Source organism: Thermobia domestica, chromosome 13 (genome assembly GCF_964235325.1).
Source record: "Thermobia domestica chromosome 13, izTheDome1.hap1.1, whole genome shotgun sequence".
NCBI lineage: Eukaryota > Metazoa > Arthropoda > Insecta > Zygentoma > Lepismatidae > Thermobia > Thermobia domestica.
In genome coordinates this window covers 135,809,123-135,828,412 of record NC_137466.1, presented here as the reverse complement: position 1 = coordinate 135,828,412, position 19,290 = coordinate 135,809,123, and the positions used below count along the sequence as shown (strand labels likewise).

At 34.6% G+C, this 19,290-nt stretch overlaps 1 protein-coding gene across 2 annotated transcripts in view; it reads right to left on the bottom strand.

The window, feature by feature from the left end:
- Window positions 1-19,290, bottom strand: part of LOC145668536 (calcitonin gene-related peptide type 1 receptor-like) — a 1,245,332-nt gene that overhangs the window by 116,408 nt on the left and 1,109,634 nt on the right. For both annotated transcript variants that reach the window (XR_014128034.1, XM_081736520.1), the window contains exon 8: window positions 4,514-4,694. Coding sequence is in view for 1 of the 2 variants with exons in the window: in XM_081736520.1 (XP_081592646.1) it covers window positions 4,514-4,694 (181 nt within the window). In the remaining variant the exon portion in view is untranslated. The remainder of the gene's footprint in view (window positions 1-4,513; window positions 4,695-19,290) is intronic.

Below are 19,290 nucleotides of genomic sequence, written 5' to 3'. Positions count from 1 at the left end.
GGCTATATATATAACAAAAGAGAATGCAAGGCGTATAGTTCATGATACCATGGTATATTGTATTTGGGAATAAAGTTTCCGTGTGAAAAAAATGACGAAATTTACTTTCGGAACGTCCCTCGTATTTCTTCTGGCTATTGAATCATAGAAGCTCAAAAGTAACGTGAACAAAATGGCCTTCCATTAGCTTGTAAAACTGTAGAGAAACAGTTTTGAAGGGTGTTTTTCTCAAATATTATGGATTTGTGTTGCGCTGCTATTGTTTCTGTCAAGTTTCGTGGCCATTTTGCTAAAAAGTAAACAGGAAGTTCACTTCTCTTCATTAGAGGGAATTTACTTCTTGAGAGGATACACGTTCTTTGTATAACAGATGGTTTTTGCAAGTTTGGTTCTATAACTACACTGATAGTTCAGAGCGCTATGTACTACTCCATTTTGAAGTCTCATTTCTTTTTTTTTTTTTAAGAAAAGAAAAGTTAATTATTAGTTCTTGTAGGCAGACAATTGATTTAAAAGCAACAGAACGGATTCATTTAATTAAATGGTAAATGCATTTAATTGTATTCTACATGTAGAATGCACGTAGGGAATACATTTATACCTTCATAGAGAGGAGTGAGTGTAATGTTGTCTTGCAAAGTTTCTTATATAATTAAAGCAGAATTGATGCAAGCATACATTTTACATTTCATTTAAGAGTTGATTCTTGGAAAAGTTTTACTCCCAAGTTAGTAGTGAGGAATTAATCATTTGAACTTTACCACGAAAAGGAAGTTTGCGTGTTGTGAACTAATCTCGTAGCTAAACATTATTCTAGCAAGTTATGTATAATTAATTAACAATTAATTCCAGGAAACAAGGAGACTTATTAGTAGCCTCTTCGTTAAAACACTAATTCAATTAGTCCACATGAGCACTTAGCAGAATAATAAGATATATGTATTCTATTTATACATAAAATTTGAGCTCGGCTAATATGTTATCTATATTTTAAAATGCTAGGTTTATATGTTTGTCTCCAAAGAAAAGTTTATATGTTTGTCTCCTATCCTTTCGAGAATGAGATCTCGAAAACCACAAGTGCAGGAAACGTGCCGTTTTCACTGGTCGATTCCAAATTTTGCGTAGATCGTCCCGTTCTAATTGAATATTTATAAAGCATGGTCCTTATTTCTTTATCACATTTTTTTAGAAGTACACTAGAAGTGTTGGAATTGAAAAAGTAAAACATATCCTATGGGTTATACATTCCAACACCACATATTTGTACACAGGGGTTGTATATCTCTCAGGTGTTTGCTTCATGGCCCGAAGGATAACCATTTTTCCAGTCCAAGATGAATCTTTATTGTTTGAAGTATTTTGCCCAATGAACACCACATATCACTAACATTATAATTAATTATGTCTCTATTACCTACATTAATATGAAGCAGTAAGAGCAGTGACGACGCCAGTTTTAATTTCTTGGGTGGAGGACAATGGAGGAACACTATTTTTATTACCAAAAATTATTTTATATTATTTAGCCTACATTATAATACAATAAGGTAAGTGCTTGGAGCACTCCCGACACCCTAAGCACATATGTGTTCTCAGAACTCTTCAATTTACACGTACGAAAATGATCTCATGCACAATGGCACTTCAGATATTCGCCCCCATAGCTACACCCTTTGTGTACTTCGGAAGAAATTGTGGTTTCTTTAATTAACCGCAAAAGCTACGTGTACGTGTAAAACATAGTCGGGGAATTCCGACACTTGGTAGGGGCACTTCCGACACTTCTCGTAAATTATATTTAAAAGGTATAAAACAAAATAGCACACCTCTATACGTAAGTATCATGTAAGCGGAACATTTAAATACTGTCATCATAAGTAATTTTTATAAATGTTCTAAATAATGCAAGTAACAAACAATGCAGAAAATGTATATTTATGCTAGTGAACAAAGAGTCATCATTCAGTTGCTCACTTCCTGGATGAGACAGGTTGGAACTATATTTCAAGCTTGACATTTTAAAGTTGAAGGAAAGCATACACTTGTGTTAAAGATGATTAGGAGAAAGTGCCCATATTTCGGGTGGTGTCTTAATTCCGGGTAGTCCGTTGTTTCACTTGAATTATGCTGCATTCTGAATGTGTTACTTCTATTGTGCATAGCAGAAGATGCCTATCGGCCATTTTACGCCTTCTGCTCTCCACATTAGCAATAACATGCAGAATGCTGCACAATCCAATTGAAACAACCAACTACCCGGAATTGGGACACCACTCAAAATATGGACATTTTTAACTATATATTAGCTTCTATGTGTTAAAATAATCTGTGATAATCTGATGTGTCACTGATATTAATATATCACTGATTTACAGTGCACTTTAGACACAAGAAGAACGGATTGTTTCCTTCTTCAATGCACTTCTCATGGAACAAAGTTTTACAGTTTGTGGATTCCACCCGATCACCCCCGTCAACGCTACTGTGGTACCACTCATTACAAACTCTACAATGGTCTTCAGATGGTCTTTCCACGTTTTGGAATTTACTTTCCTTTGAAGATTGTTCATTTTTCAAGCTTAATTATCTTCAACACTTTTCTTTTATTCTTTTTGATTTTTGTTTGTAGTTTGCTGGCATCTTTCGAGAAGTCGTAGTTTCCTGACTTTTCTTTTTCATCTCAAGAATATACTCGGGAGAAGTCATCAACCGCCCGCCAGAAAGAACCTGTAACTTGTTTCTCACAATTTTCGGGGCAAGCTTTTGTGGTGTCGGTGAAAGCTCTTGAGCCGTAATGCTTCCAGGCCCGTATCCAAGGGGGTCTAGGGGGGCCGGCCCCCCCTAAAATTTTCATGATAGGCTTGCAAATGAACTATAATATGGTGATGAAATATAATATGGTTGGATCGGTCCCCCCTAACTTCTACCGGGCCCCTCCTACATTTTTGGGCTGGCTACCGGCCTGAATGCTTCTAACGTTGCTTCAGGAATTATTGGACAGATGACTGGCCTCTGGTTCATCATGAGACATGTAAAACATTCCTCAGTTCAATTTTTACCTTCTCAAAACCATGCACATCAGTACTACAATAAATCACAATGCAAGAGATCAAAACTGATGAAATGTCGGAACTGCCCCAAATTTCATGTCGGGAATACCCCGAAACGACATGGCTACAGTTAGTGAACTATAATGTAATATGGAAACACTGCAAGGAGGAAAGTAGGTCACTATTGTTTGGACACATGATGTCCAAGTAACGTAGAATATTCTTTTCTTCTTCTTTCCGCTACGTGAAACCTGATTTTACATGACTCTTTGTAAGAAACAAATGTTCATACACCTTACTTGATTTAAACAGTCGTAGAAGATCAACAATAACTACAAAAACGACGAGATGCTGACAAAACACATTACACACCCCAGCGTTCACAACGCTACTGAATTCACTTGTCTACCACGAGGCTCAAGACAGCTACAGTGTTGCAAGCTTACAAGTGTCGGGATTCCTCAAACGTTGGGAGTGCCCCAAACCACATTGTGTCTTAAGTAGATGCGTAGTTACTGGAGATGCCCCTAAAAAAGATTAGTCGTAGAATGGTTTATTATTGATTCTAAAATTGTATTTGTTTTCTGTAGATGCGTCGATTTTATGTTGCATTTCGGTTCTGATTATGGGGTTTGTTTTGATTGGGATCACTCCTATAACACGGTGTAATATTTTTGCTATATTTGATCATAATACAGAGTTGAACATCTAATGAATCAGCACGGTGAGTTGGTGGTAGAATGTTTATCTGAGATGGATTCCTGATGTGATCCCTGATGCCATCACAGGGATTGTTAATTTATAATGGGTAATATCATATCCGTATGCTCTCTCAGGATTGTCCTGTTTCATCTCATATTGTCATTTCACAAATTCCTCCTTTCACTTCCATTAATCCTCTAAGTCCTTTAGCTTAAAGGCCATAAAGATATTTTAAAAGAAAATATAATATATTGCGTATGTACTAACGTTTTTAAAAGAAAAAGTACTTTATTGCTAAAAATATGTTTTCATCTTAAAATGACACACTACGCTCCCTTGCACAAGCCCAGTAAATTTGTTCGAACAGAGGAGTTAAATTCTGTTCTGAGTGTCATATAGACTATACGTATGTTAAATACAGACTGAAGTTTTTTTTTTTTTTTTGTTTCTGCAGCGAAAAGAAGTTGAAACATAAGTCGTTAGACTACTGTTAATAGAACATATAGCACTCAACATTCTAACACGCATTCGACTATAGCTAGAAAAGAGCCAGGTGTCACACAAGCACGTGTTGTGTAAGATATTCGAAAGCCCTATATACAGCAGTTATATTTCTATACGTACCTATCTAGGAAAATATACAACAATTATTAACATCACACCGTATATATATATATATATATATATATATAACATTAAACAGCTATTGTTTTTAAGATTTCGTCGTGCAACGCTATGAATACAATACTTAAACTTACCTATAGCTGTAGAATATGATCAAGGCAGGAACTAAGGAAGTCAATGTAACACTGTAAGCTGCAACGCTTATATAGACTCTTTGTTTAATCAAGTCGACAGCACTACAAGCTGTGTAATTGGTCCATTCGCCACCGTCGACTTTAAACCAAACACCATCAAGACACTTTTTCGTTGCAGAACCTAAAAAATAGAAATTAATAATGATAAACGCATTGTATTGTAAAAGTATTTGTTCTTTTCACTCTGCTAATGACAGAATTTGCTTTAAAAATTAGCATTAATTTTATCGAGTCAAGCGCGAAGCTAGTAATCAGTTTCTCAATTGCCAAAAAGATCGACTTTCATTGATTTTAGCAGACTTAACGTTTAACTTCAACTTAAAATGTAACATGATTTCTCCCCATATGTTTTCCCCTTAATTCTTATTCTAAATGGGTGAAATTAAAACAATTAGTAATTATTTGTTTTAGAAAACTTGATTAAGTCAAATCCTCAAACGTGATGGATAATGTCTTGGAAACAAAAGGTTTGCACAGGAAAATATTCCATATGTTTACTAAGTAAGTTAAGGTCTAAATTTGTTCCAACTTTGATTAAGATCGACTGACTTTTGTAGATCATGTAATGTTATATACTGCCTCTATGATTCACTTTGAAAACGAAGGCCCCCATGTTTGCACAGAATCTTCGATGAATTCCATTACAAGGTAATTGAAGAGGTACGTGTGTTTGAATTGTGAAGTATTGTTCCACCAGTATAGAAACTTAAGAGGTAGAAACGTACACGCGGATCTAAACAACCGGAAATAACGGTGATGAGAACTGAAGCACTGATCACATATTATCTCCTAATAAAAAGGATATCTGGTATGGCATAATCTGTTCCTGAGCGTAAATATCCGAAGTTTGTATTAGCTTAAAAACTGAAAAGAATACTAATACATTTTTAGTATGAATAAAACATATAGGTCAGATATATATGAGCTCTGTAAGGAATCAAAAACAATTAAACGATTGCAATATAGAGCAAAAGTATGTCCAAATTTCAGTAGATGATTCCTCTAAGGAGACGCGGCAAAAAAAAATATACATTAATGCATTTGAGTGTGTAAGTGATGCTTCACTGTTTCGGAAATGTACGGGATAAACCACAAAACATGGCATGCGCTACAGGGTATTGAAGTAGAGTTGGACAAGTCGTCAGTGAGCTTGAGAAGCACTTAGAAACTGTCATGAGTGTTTCGTAGGTGTAGTTAAAGCTATCAGTTAGAATGATTACAATGAGTACTAAGAGCAACATTTAATTAATGCAAAATGAGGAATGACTCACGATTCTCGTGAGGAGATAAGACCATTGTCTCATACTGGGCACAGCGCTATTAGAGAAATATTAAACATGCCCATCATCTGCGCGGAGATAGGCACTAACACTATGCACCATGGATGCACGCACATATTCAAATATACATGACGTCCTACCATATAGTAAATAAAAAAAATAATAATAAAAATAAAGGCTGTCAATGAGCAATTTGATTGTACTCCAAAAGCTTATCTACATTTTATGTTTATGTAGACGTTGAATAGTATGTATTTTTTTAAAAAAAATAATAATTACTACGCTGACTTTTGAGGAACCAGAATCCATGGAAAATACTAACCTCATGCCTTTGGTAAAACCTGCCCACGCGCAAATAAATTTCTAATTGAGGAAATCATTTTCAAATGAGCGCGTTTCTATATCCATTTTCTTTTCTAAATTGGTCTTAATGATTTCTGAATCTATGGGGATATCTCTGTCGGATTACGCGATAGGATTTATGCAAACGGAAAGGTTTTCTGGTAGAAATGTAAAGTGTATATTCACCTCGTTCATTCATTCCTACTGTAGCATTAGAAATTGTAAAGCATTTCATCCCAAAGATTGAAAAAACTGTTAAAGGTCAATTTCGATAGAGAAACAAAACTTCCATAGAAATGTCTCTTTTGAAAGTGAACTTCTCAGTTCCGTTTTTCATACTAACTTTTGGGATGCTGAAGCCGATACAACCATTTTGAAACATATTTCTCTATCCCGTCACGAGAAAAATAAAATTTAAAGTTGGGACATTTATACTTATTTATATCTTAACTTGAGGTCATCTTTCTCGTGACTTCATGGATAAATATGTTCAAAAATAGTCCTCTTGGAATCAGCAAATTCAAATTAATATTTGTTTTAAAAAACGCAATTAGAAATGGATCCAAGCGTGGACATTTTTTACAACTGGCCCGCTACAATGTATCAAGAAAGATTCTGTTAAGCATTTTACCTAGGTACACTAATTGTATAGTAACTTCTCTTGTAGCTAAGCTGTTAGCCTACGTGTCTTCCTAGCTGGAGCTTACGTGGTGTGAATTCCACGTTAAGCTGTAGGGCCACGTCTCAAATGGTGTCGCTGCTGAAATGGACATTAAACTGAAAATCAACTCGAATCAGCTAATCGTGCAGTTAAAGAAAGGAAGAACAATTTCAATGAATATGCAGCGAATTGTGAAAGCGGGAGAGAGGATGCAACTCCCTACAAAATTTATAATATTGCACTGAGAAATATCCGTTATTTGGCAGCGGTATATTGCACAAATATACAGAATCCTTATGTTTACTATGGAAATATGTACGGAGCATACGTTATCCATATGCTAATATGTACTGCCCCTTTCCCGCTTAGATATTAGATCATACCGCTGCAGATATCTGACATTTAACAGTCTTCCGTATATTAGATACGTCAGCTATATGTTATATACGTCCATCTGTATGTGAAATCCTTACCTCCTACATGCAGTGCTTTCTTTCACACGGAAAGTACGTATAGATGGAACACTTATACGGAAAGTACTATAAAACAGTTTATAATATATAACGTTTATTTTTTTATTATATAACTTTTTCAGTTATACGTTTTCTATAGGATGTTACATAGGGGTGTACGTTAAGTACAAAATCTACAGGATTTACGCAAGTTAACTGCGTGTTTATGTACACCACATACTTTTTTTTGTCAGTATGTGTGTTCAACTTTACCGGCATATCAAAAATCATACCTATTAAAATTTCTGTACAGAGTGAAAAGTAGAAAGAGACCAGTAATGCGCTTTACTTTCATAAATACAAAAGATTAGCATTGCTAAAAGTTCACGAAAGATCAGATGCAATTTGAAACTAGTAATGAAGTTATCTGTTGCTGAAAAATCATCTGCCATTGATTTTTAGCGAATCTTTATTCGAGGTACACAATATATTTGTTGCATGTTTAACACTTAAACGTTTTACTTGAAATTTTTTCCATTCAGTTCCCTTTCTAATTCTTATCTAAACAGCAATTAGTGACAATATTTCAATGTATACTAAGCAAATCAGAGTATGTCTCCATGCTAGTTTCTTCAAGATCGAATAAGTTCATTTGTAAACCATGTACAATATAAATACTGTCTTTGTAACTGATTTTTCGCTTTTGAAAAATCAAAGAAAGAAAAACAATTACAAAAGAGGTGACGATACTTTTTTCTTTTCATTTTAAAAGAGAACTATTCGAAAGTCATCTAATCACTTTGAACTCCCAAATGTTGCGACCAATATTAATTAAATAGTTACTAGTTATTTATGCTCGTATGCAAATATTATAGCTTAGTTATAAGGTCTTTATAGGTGTGGAAGAGAGACTAATTTCAGCCTCGTGAGAAACAAAAAGAAGTAAGTTAATGATGGGTTAGTGTATCCAAATTTCAAGACATTGCTATTTTATGTTCCAGAACTCCTATTAACAGTAAATATTGATGACTAGAAGAGGAAACTTGAAACTGAAACTCAGATTCTAATTAACCTTTGAAAACGTTAAACTATGTTAAGAAAAAAAAGAATTTATTCAAGACCTAATGGACTAAAAAGTAGCTAAAGTTTGTAGTTACGAACTAGACACATCAATAAAAAAATATATGAGTACTAGACTACTGAAGTTCTTGGATAAACAACAGTATAGCAAAGGCTGTGGTTGAAATTACGAGGAGAAGTCTTATAACAAGATGCCTGAAGGTCATTATGTCCGAAGGCTAAAGGTAAATCTAAGGAGTCTTCACTCCCCGTCTCTTGTACAGTATTGACCATTATCCTGACTTTAATGAATCTTGCCAATATAACTTTCTGGGCTTTTGGGTCATTAAAAGAAGATAAGCCATGCTGGATAACGAACTAGGAAATCGATAACTACACATTTTGTTCTTGTATATAATGAAGAACAGTGATTACGAGACGTAATTGACTGCAAAATAGAACAAATACATAAAGAAAATAGTAATTTGCCTTAGATTCTCATACATCTATTTCTTGTTAACATTAATCAGTATGCAAATTAATTATGTTTTGTAATGAAACCTTTAGAAATTGTATTACATTCTATCGTGGGAAGAAACTCGAAATTGCAGTTTTGAGCCTAAAGTAAGGATGATATACACTATCCTTAAAAGTTGTGCAGATTTGAATACTCGTAAGTAATAAGTATATTCACCATCATGGTAAATATTTTGCTATCACAAGTAAATTTCTTGCCCCAAATTAATATGTTGCTGTGTAATTATGGTGTGGAGTCTTTTGTAACAAAATTATTAAAAGCCACGCAGAAAATTCATATCTAAGTCCGTCAGATGCTGCCGTTGGTGGGATTCTCTTCTCATATGTAAAAAAAGGGACTGTTAGATAACGTTTGATTAGATTAGTCTCATTGGGAGTCAGTTGAACACACATACATATAGGATAAGTTAAAAAGGAAGGTAATCATGAGTTTGATATTTTAATACCCCTAAATGTTTATTTTCCATATTCTTATCAAGGTAAAAAAAATTTCTTGAAACAAGTGTTTCTTCATTGTTTGTTCGAAGTTTTACGAACTCGGTAAATTTTTAGTACAATACTAACGCCACTAGTAAAAAGTGCCTACGGGCGGAAAAAAATTACCATGTGCGTTTTTAAATATTAACTTGGGGATATTGAACCGAATGGAACTAGTTTTAAAGTTATCTGTCCATGGGGTCACGAAAAAAATTATCTCAAAGCTAGGGTCTTTGAAGTATCGCTTATTCCAATGGTAAAGTTGTCCACACTTCGATACACATGGGATTGCACTTTTTATATCAAATTGAGAATGCTGAATCCAATAAAAGTATTTTAAACCTGAGATCGGGAGCACTTTTTATCATTGGCATAAGCGATACGTCAGACTTCAATTTTCAGATCGTTTTTCTCGTGATCTCTTTGGACGGATAAATTTGAAAATTGTTTCAATACATTCAGCAACCCCAAACTAGTATACAAATTGCAATTAGAAATGTATTCACACGTGAGCACCGTTTTCTAGTGATATAATCGTTGATTTTTTGAAGAAAGTTGCGCAAAGTAATATTATAATTGATTTTCTTAAATCAAAAGCTAAAAACGTCTTTAATAGTATCCACGCCGCAAGTATTATTGTATTGTATCCACAAAATTTATCGAAATCTTGTTTTAATTTCCCTTGAATCTAAGGAACTTGCTATTTGTATGTCCGTGTAGTTACTTTCACCTAATGAAGTAACTATTGTCTTACATTTGATTTATATTCTTCAGTTTCTTTTCTTTCTTTACAGGTTTTATGTGGCATAAAATTGGTTCTCATTTTCGCTTATGAACTACAACTGTTAGACTGTTCAAGATATCCTTTGTAGAATTAATTAATCTTGAACATTTAATAAAGTATAACTTGAAACCAAGTGAAACATCGATTTGTAATGACACAATTGGTGGTTCATTATACATTGTCATGACGACAAACCTCACAGTTGGGTCATCGACGCTGGGTAAGGTAGGTTACAATTAATATGTAAATACTGATGAGGTGTTTCCTTCTGACGAGAGGAAAGGAAAAGTGTGTCGTAGAATTAATTGCAAAATAGGACTTAAATTTCATCCTTTCGTGTCTGCAAGACAGAAAGAATAATTATACCTAGGTACAATACTATTAATATCTAAAGAGAAAAATATCGGCAGATGAACATATATATGAACCACTATAAGTTATTGACCTGAATAAAATTATGTATGTGAATAAAAAAAACTCAACTGAATTTTTCAGAAAATGGACTAAATGGACGAATTTCTTTGTAAGCCTGAACATTGGTAATGCACAAGTACCGTGACACTGAGGTGAAACTAGTACTGACATGTACCATCATTAAACTCTTCAGTATGACACTAGCGCAACAATAATCCTAATGTTCGGTTATTGATATATAATTAACTTTGAAATTTTACCTTCTGTTCAATAAAAATACTGTGCAAAGAAGCGACATATGTTAGCCTATAGATCACATTGAATGACCGAAATGATATCCTTGTGGGTAAACTCTTATGCATAGCTTTTTTTAAAAAAATAACAAGTAAGTTTCGTTTCGCAGTGTGGAACTACAGTACACTTCCAAACTATGACAATTCAATACTGAAACTTGAAGTAGTGTATCTATAAGTACTGGTTACAATAGAATAGTAAGATCAAACATAGAACTTTTTCCTCGGACACTGAATCCATATCAAAAAGCCATTAGGTCTATTCTCTATCCTTTACTGTTTCTGTTCTAGGGCGATAAATGTTGAAACCAGAAATCCTTAATTTGAACCAGTTCTGGATTGAATAGATAGTTTAAGCAAAGAGGTAGGATCTACTATTTGAAAGCCAAATTGATTCCAAAAGAACTGCATCTTGATATCTCTTATCTCTCTTGCTCTTCGGAAATAGGCATTTAAGTCGCAAGTAGCAGTTAATTTCAACCATTTCCAGTTTTGCTAGGGTGTTGCAGGTTGTAATGTTGTCTTGTCACCCTAAACTGCTTGTCGTTTTATATATTATACTTTTGTTCTACTGAGATCTGTATTTGAAGCAGTTTCGGTTTGAATAGAGAGCTAACGAATGAGACAGAAGCTATTCTTAAGATGTTGAATCGATTGCAAAAAACGGTATCTCGATATCTTACCGTTTTTGTTGTGATATCTGTCGACAAACGGATGAACGGACAAACCGATTTTATAAGATTTCCGACATTTATGCATAGCATAGTTTGGAATTCTAATAATAATAGAAAACAACTTTTGTTGCTCTAAAAAGTATATCATTCCTTACTAATAATAACTGACACTATTTGTTTGGCTGGAAGACACTAATTATGTACTATACAGGTAGAAATTATAATGACAACTAAACATGTTCTTTTTATTGTTGTTTGTCATTTCCCAGTGATGACATATAATCCTTTACGCACATACTACGTAAAAATAAATAATGATATGATGAGTGGGGTTGTAAGTAAAGCAAAAATAGATAATTATCCAGGTTCACAATCTCCCGATCGACAAAGTACTGCATGGAAATGCAACGATTATATATGTTATGACATCAACGATCAGATCTTACGCATTTTGGACAGGAGTTTTCTCTATGCCCGTAGAAGACGCTGAATTATCCATTGCGGTATTAAGTTTCGTTGTTTCGTCGTACGAATTATGCTCTTAACATGCCATATCTTTTGTTTCATCTTTAAAAAATAATGTCTTCTCAAATAATAAGTCTTATTTTTTTTTTCCAAAATTACAACTTCCCGTATTGTTCTTCTCTTAACCTCCTCTTCCACTTTGCTACTTTGCATCTTTTTCCCCTGCGCATAGATTTTAATATTTTATTACGTCAGGCAACCCAACTTACTCAGAAACTTAGCGGGTTGCATAAGCTACAGTAACATCTTCATTTCAGACTTCCAGTGCTATACTTAACCCTACAATGCATGATCTTTTTTTCTCAGAAAAAAAAAGTTTTGTAAGAGAAAACAAAAATGAGCAATGGAAATAACGGTACGCTTAATAGTGTCAACTATGCGGAAAGTGTGAAATTACAACTAGGTTCGAACGTTCCCAATCTGGTTCAACATGCTTTAGCAATTACATACCGTTATGTAGTAAAGCACAGATTATTTACCACTTTGACCCATATCTTTCCCATTATGCATTGTAGGATTAAGTATCGAAAGTCTTACAGAACTGCCTTGCGCGTCTCTCGACAGGAACAGAGAAAGGCGGCGCGGGATAACGAGAAACGGTTTATAGAATCAATTAAGCATCCCGAAGAAAGATTCTATCTCATCTGTTAGCCTTATATTCACTCTATTCAATCCGAAAGTTTTAGAAATTAAACATTTTTAGTTTCGACGTTAATTACCATAGAGCAAAAACGGCAATAGATAGTAAGAAGCGGTATTTAGAAATCAATCCAGTGTCTCAAGAATATATTTAATCTGATCCTTTAAGTCTCTATTCAAACCATGAGTGATAGAAATTAACCATTTCCACTTTCATCGTTGATTGTCGTAGATCAAAAACGGTAATTGGTATCACTAAGATTTTTTCGTTGCCTCAATTGAACGTTTGGAGAAAAGTTTCATCTCCATTTGTATCTCTTTACTGAGGAACAGGTATAAATTCACTACTACTTTTGGTTTCAATATTGATTTTTGGGGAGTAAAAACGGCCAGTGATAGGGAGAAATGTCTCTTCGATATGGATTGAAAATTGGAAGAATAACTTTCATCTCGATCTTGCTCCCTTTCTGGGAATCGGAAATGGTGGAGATCCCGTTTTCAGTTTCAATACTGATCTCTATAGTGAAAACACGGCAATAGATAGCGAGATGCAAAGTTTTGAATTACATTCAGTACCTCAACAATGTTTCATTTCAGAATTTATTTCTCTATTGCAACCTAAGATAGTAGAGATTAAGTACCAATTTCGGTTCCCATAGAGCAAAACAGTAACACGAGACGGCAAATGGTTTCTTTTATGGATTCTGTATCAAAGGATATATTTCATCTAAATTTGATTCTTCTCCTAAAGCTGGAAGTAGTAAAGTTCTTGCTTCACATTCATTCCTATGTAGTAATAATCATAAGAGATAGTGAGAAACTGATTATTGATGTGGTTTAAGCGTCTGATAAACATATACCATCATTCATATTATCTCTCTTTGTGATCAGAAGTTACAGTTCTAGTGCTTCCAGTATCATCGTTTAAAGTCCACCGTAGTTTTACAATGTGAAATAAAACTTATTTCTTTACTTTGGCTCAAACTGAACTCAAAACTCAGCATGATAAGGATGTATAATATGTACTTCCATAATTTAATAAGTATAGATATTTAAATATAATTTAATCTAATAACAAATTCAGCATACTTTATTATAAACAAACTTACCACATGCTTTCTAAGGCTGAGTTGACACGTTGCCTCTATCTAATTTCAACAGAAGTGTTGAATAGCTGGAGCGGGACCCTACACAGTCATGCGTATCCATCGCCACAAAACCAAAACTTTGTAATAATTTGGCTCTTCGCTTAAGCTTAGTTCCAACCAAGATTGTTGTTACTCACATGCCACAAATTCTGCTTAATATTCTTTCCCATCTCTTCTTGCTCTACATAAAGATCTTTTTCACACATGCTTCCGTACTTCAACTCTACCCATCTCACGCATATTTCAATTGAATGATATGTGCCACTATCTTACATTCACGAATGTTATGATTCATACTTAAAAAAACTATAAATTGATAAAGTGATTGTACAAATACAATGAAGAGCATTTATCAATGTTTAGAGATGCACGAGTCATTATTGGCTTAAATATTATTTTATCACCATTAGTAAATCTCTCGTGACGCAGAAGGATTCTGATAACTTCTAGATAAAGAAAGTCAGGGCATAAAATTTGAACATAAATTTACAAAACAAAACAAAATGAGACAAGGAAAGCTTTCTGAGAAACAAGACGAGATGAGAATTCGAGAAAAAAAATACAAGCTGAGACAATAAAAGAGGTTTTCTCATTCGTCTTGTGGGCAATATGACTTAGAGAATTAACTACAAAACACGAACATAGAAATGACCAGGACTCTTGAAAACGCTCACGGCTCTTCAGTGGGACTTGAACTACAATGAGTTTTGTCTCACCATCATCAGGCTAAGACCTCAGACCTCTCAACAGCACCACACTAGCGGCCTGTACCTCTTATTATCTGTATAAGATTTTGTGACTTGCAACCATTGTGAAATTCTTCAGTATGTAATTCTAAATTCATGTGTTTGTTCGTCCCGTTCTGCAACAAATGTTTTCTCAATTATTACAGCAAATGCTTTCTTAATTATTGCAGCAAATGCTTTCTCAACTATTACAGTAAATGTTTTCTCAATTATTGCACATCTATAACGCATTCACATTATTATATCTAGTTATTCACCCAAGCCTTTGGATTGTCTGCAGATAGCCTGCACGCAATATAGCCTGCAACAGGTAGGACTCAGCGCAGCTAGCGACGACTATTAGCCTGTAGACTATTAGGAAGTATTGTTGTCAGACTGAGGCGTTCTGGTTTTATAATAAGGATTACTTTTTACAGTGGTAAGCGGGTTTGGTTTAGTCTTTTCTATCCCCATATATTTCATCTTATATACATTTACTGCCAAAGTGATCTTCAAACGCTCCACGCTATCCACGATTATGTTTGCGTCCTCTTGCACTGACGTTATATTGTCGCGTATTAACTTTACCTTGTCATCGCCTTCACAACATAAAATGCTGGTATTCTTTTCGAATTTAAAAACAAAATTAAAAAGTAATGCAAATAAGTTGCCCTCTTGCTTCAGACACTTTGAAAAAGTAACTTTCTGACGTTACAACACACAAAGGGCTTAGACCTAAGAACGGCATTTTTATTTGGAGATATATGCTTACGTGATTGAATGTTAGGACTATAGTGTCTCGTTTATGTTTGTTTGTTTGTTTGTTTTTTTATTGAAGTTTAGTGTAACTTATGAACATTGAGGCTGAGCTGTGGCCTATGGTTTAAGGTGAAATCCGAATGACCGTAATGCGTTAAAAGCTTCCGTATTTTAAATTAAACACAAGAGTAGTGCTGAAACTACAGAAGAATAGAAGTTCAAAACCACACGACAAAACTTCATAAAGAACTTAGTACTAACGTTGTAACAGGTCTCAATTTTAATCTTCACTAAAGGTTATACATAATTATTCCGCTATTATTGGCAGTCACTTGTCGTACCTGTTGTTTTCATGTATCATGACCTTCAGCTAACCTCTTCGTCTTGCTATAGGAATTTTATTTGTTTCAGTACTATCCGTCAATTGTATCCTCTTTCGCTCCTCCGTCTTTATCTTGCCACAGTACTTTACAATACATCCCTCATAACACAATTACTTCTCAGCCAATGTATCAACCATTATCTGTTTCTCTTTTCAATTGCATCTAAGATTACTTTTTGTCCCCTACTTTTTCTGACACTTTCTCATTCATTTATCATTCGATCCAATCAACTTCCTCCATTCTTCTTCACGTCCACATTTCAAAAATCTCATTAGCATAGCTTTTCCGTAATATCCTTGTTTTTGTATCATAGAGTATAATACTCCACAAATCTATTGACATAATGTTGTTTATTACGCGGAAATAAACACAACGGAAACATATTATTGCCCTTCCTTACAATCCAGCGCAATATGGAAATAGGAATAATATTGACACAATGATGGATTAGAATTAGAATTGATCGATTAGAATAATAATAAGTTCTAGATATTTCACCGACCTGCGAAACAAAACTTTTTTCTCTGGCAAAAGCTTGAAGAGGTGATTTAACCTAATTTAGGTGTGCTGATTTCAAATATCGAAACCGTATTTTTTGCTATTTGCAATCGATATTTTTATATTGTAATTTCAATAGAAAACACCATAATAGAGCATATGTGTAATTTGAATGGGACATGATCAAATTGCAACGAATATACAAAACACTACTTTATGTAACAGCTTCATTTGTAAAAGGTATACATCTCACACAAGAACACTATATATTTGGCTATCACATACAGTTTGCTACTATATGAAATCAATTTTTTTCATACTGTTTTAATTTCAACACAAAGTTTATCATAATAGACAATATCTGCGATGTGAATAGAACATGATATTGTAACGAATATACAAAAAGCACTACTTAATGTAACATGTTCATTGCTAGAATGTATGAATCTCACTACAACAACACTATTTTTTGCTGCGCTTTGATGTGAACGAACGTTGTGTTGATTTGCGTTTGTGTTCCTGAGTAAGGTTATCTCGCACTAGACACCAATAGTAATTGGTGTCATAATGGAGACATCATGGAGACGTCCCATCACCCCTGATATATTCGTTCCATTTCTTTTATATCTTGATGGAACCGCTCGTTATGTTCCTCGCTGAATGCTCCTAAATTTGCAGGAAAATAGTCCAGATGACTGTGCAGGAAATGTAATTTTAAGCTCATGTGGCAACCGTATTTCTGGAAGTTGTACAGCATGGTTTCGACAATCTGTTGGTAGTTGTCATTTTTAACATTACCCAGGAATTTGTTGGAAACATCCTTGAATTATTTCCATGCCTGAAGCTGTGTTTCGTTCATTGTCTTAGTGAATGTAGGACCCTTCATAAGCTTCCGAATTTGGGAGCCATCAAAAACCCCTTCCTTAATTTTGACATCCAACGGTCCTGGAAATTTCAGACAGCAATACCGAAAGTAGGGACTACTTCTATTCAAACTCTTAACATACTGTTTCATAGCTCCCAATTTTGTGTGTAAAAGGGGCAATAACACATTTTGAGGATTAATTAATGGACGATTTACAATCTTTTTTGCTCCTGGCACGAACTGTTTCCTCTTGGGCCACTCAGAAACTAATCAGTATCTATCTTTGTGCCGAGAATCCCACTCACACAGAAAACACGGGAACTTTGTATAACCTGCTTGCTGTCCCAATATGATACCACACACTTTTAAATCACAGCACAGTAACCATCTATGTTCATTGTATTGCAGTTTCTGCAAAACCATAGATAAATTGTGATAGTTTTCACGAAGAGATGTTGAATGGGCGACTGGCATTGAAGCAAGTTTATTCCCATTGTACAGAAGAACGCCTTTGGGACTTCTTTTACTCGAAACAATAAATAGACGCCAGTCTCTTGCTTGGTAAGCTATTCCAAGACGACGAATGAAGCCAGAGATTTCACAGCAAAACACAAGTTCTTCTTCTTGAACAAAAAACTGTCTGAATTCTTACTCTCGGTTTCTGTAACAATATGAATCTGTCCCAGGAAGTATTCAATCTTTTCTTCAGTGAGGTCTAGGTCACGCACTAAATCATTTAAGTCACACTGATTATAAAGACGTGGAGTTTGATCTTCAGAATCCGTTATAAAGATATCATCATCACCATCCTCCGCACTTGAAGATGACAAAGACACACTCTCTGGTAACTGTATTGGTGGTTTTGGGACAAGAATATCGGGTTCATGTGATACGGGGGTTATGGCTGATGGAAGGCTCGGATACACAATGTGCTTTTTGTTTTTTGTATTGACACCGGACACTTTACATACACAAGAATAACAGTTGTCAACATGATTTCTTAGTTCCCGCCTAACCATTGGGTTTCCGAATGGCATTGAGGGTAACAACCCTTTACCATCAATTTTACCGCAGGTTTTCTACACACGTTTTACACACAATATGAGGTGCAAAATGCTTGTCCTGATCACCTAACTTCATGTTAAAATATGCCAAGTACAAGCTTGTTATAAATGGCGTAATATTTCGCTTCTGGCCTTTAATTCTATAATGGCTATATATATAACAGAAAGAGTTTGGATTGTTCACACATTTTCACCTCCAAACATCACTGCCACTTGCCATTTTTAACACAAACTCACTCATGGATCGACTTCAAGTGCGCGTTGTAACTTGTAGACAAAGGCGTGACACACGTTCGCAGAATCCCCTCTCACTGTCAGACAAAAGAACTTGGCGTATTGACCTTGCCTGGCACTGTGCATGCGCGAACTATAACTGTTATATTTGCTGTTCAGGTGTTACTTAATAATTAATTAATTCCCTCCAAAACAGAGGGCATACCATGTTTTAACGTAGGCATGTCCATACCTGCATTCCATACAACCAATCCAAACTTTATTTACAAAAACGAAGCTCCATTAGCATAAACATGAGAAGGACTTGTGACAAATTTCTATGTGATACGAAACAACTGGAATTATTTTTTACATAAGGACACTAAATCTAACGTCACAATAGATTACTTTTGCCGGAAAATCTTCGCAGGCCGGTGATTATTATTTTATCATCAACAATACGTTTCTAGTTATGTATTATTGTACATATTTAAATATATTGTTACTTTTATCTGTATATGAATAACATGGTGTAACTTATCCAAGCTAAATCGAAATAACACTGTTTCATTTTACTAGCAGTCTAAACAAACATAACCAGATGAAATTGTTATTTGCAAACCTTCCAAAACATGGTTTCGATTATGCAAGTTCAGAAGCACAAATACGATGTAAATCTCTGAAAGAGTGATCTAACACGTACGAAAATATTTCAGAAACATCCTCAGTTTTCACATTTCACATATCGAGAAACAACTTCAATATACTTTTTACGCAACACTTTAAAAGTAAGAACCTCTTAAGTTAAAGGCTAGATATACACATGAATATGTTTACCTTTGCTACGAAAACAAAATTTAACAATCAAAGAAACTAAACATACTAATATTTTCAATCTACCTTTATTACGTCATTTATTTTTAAA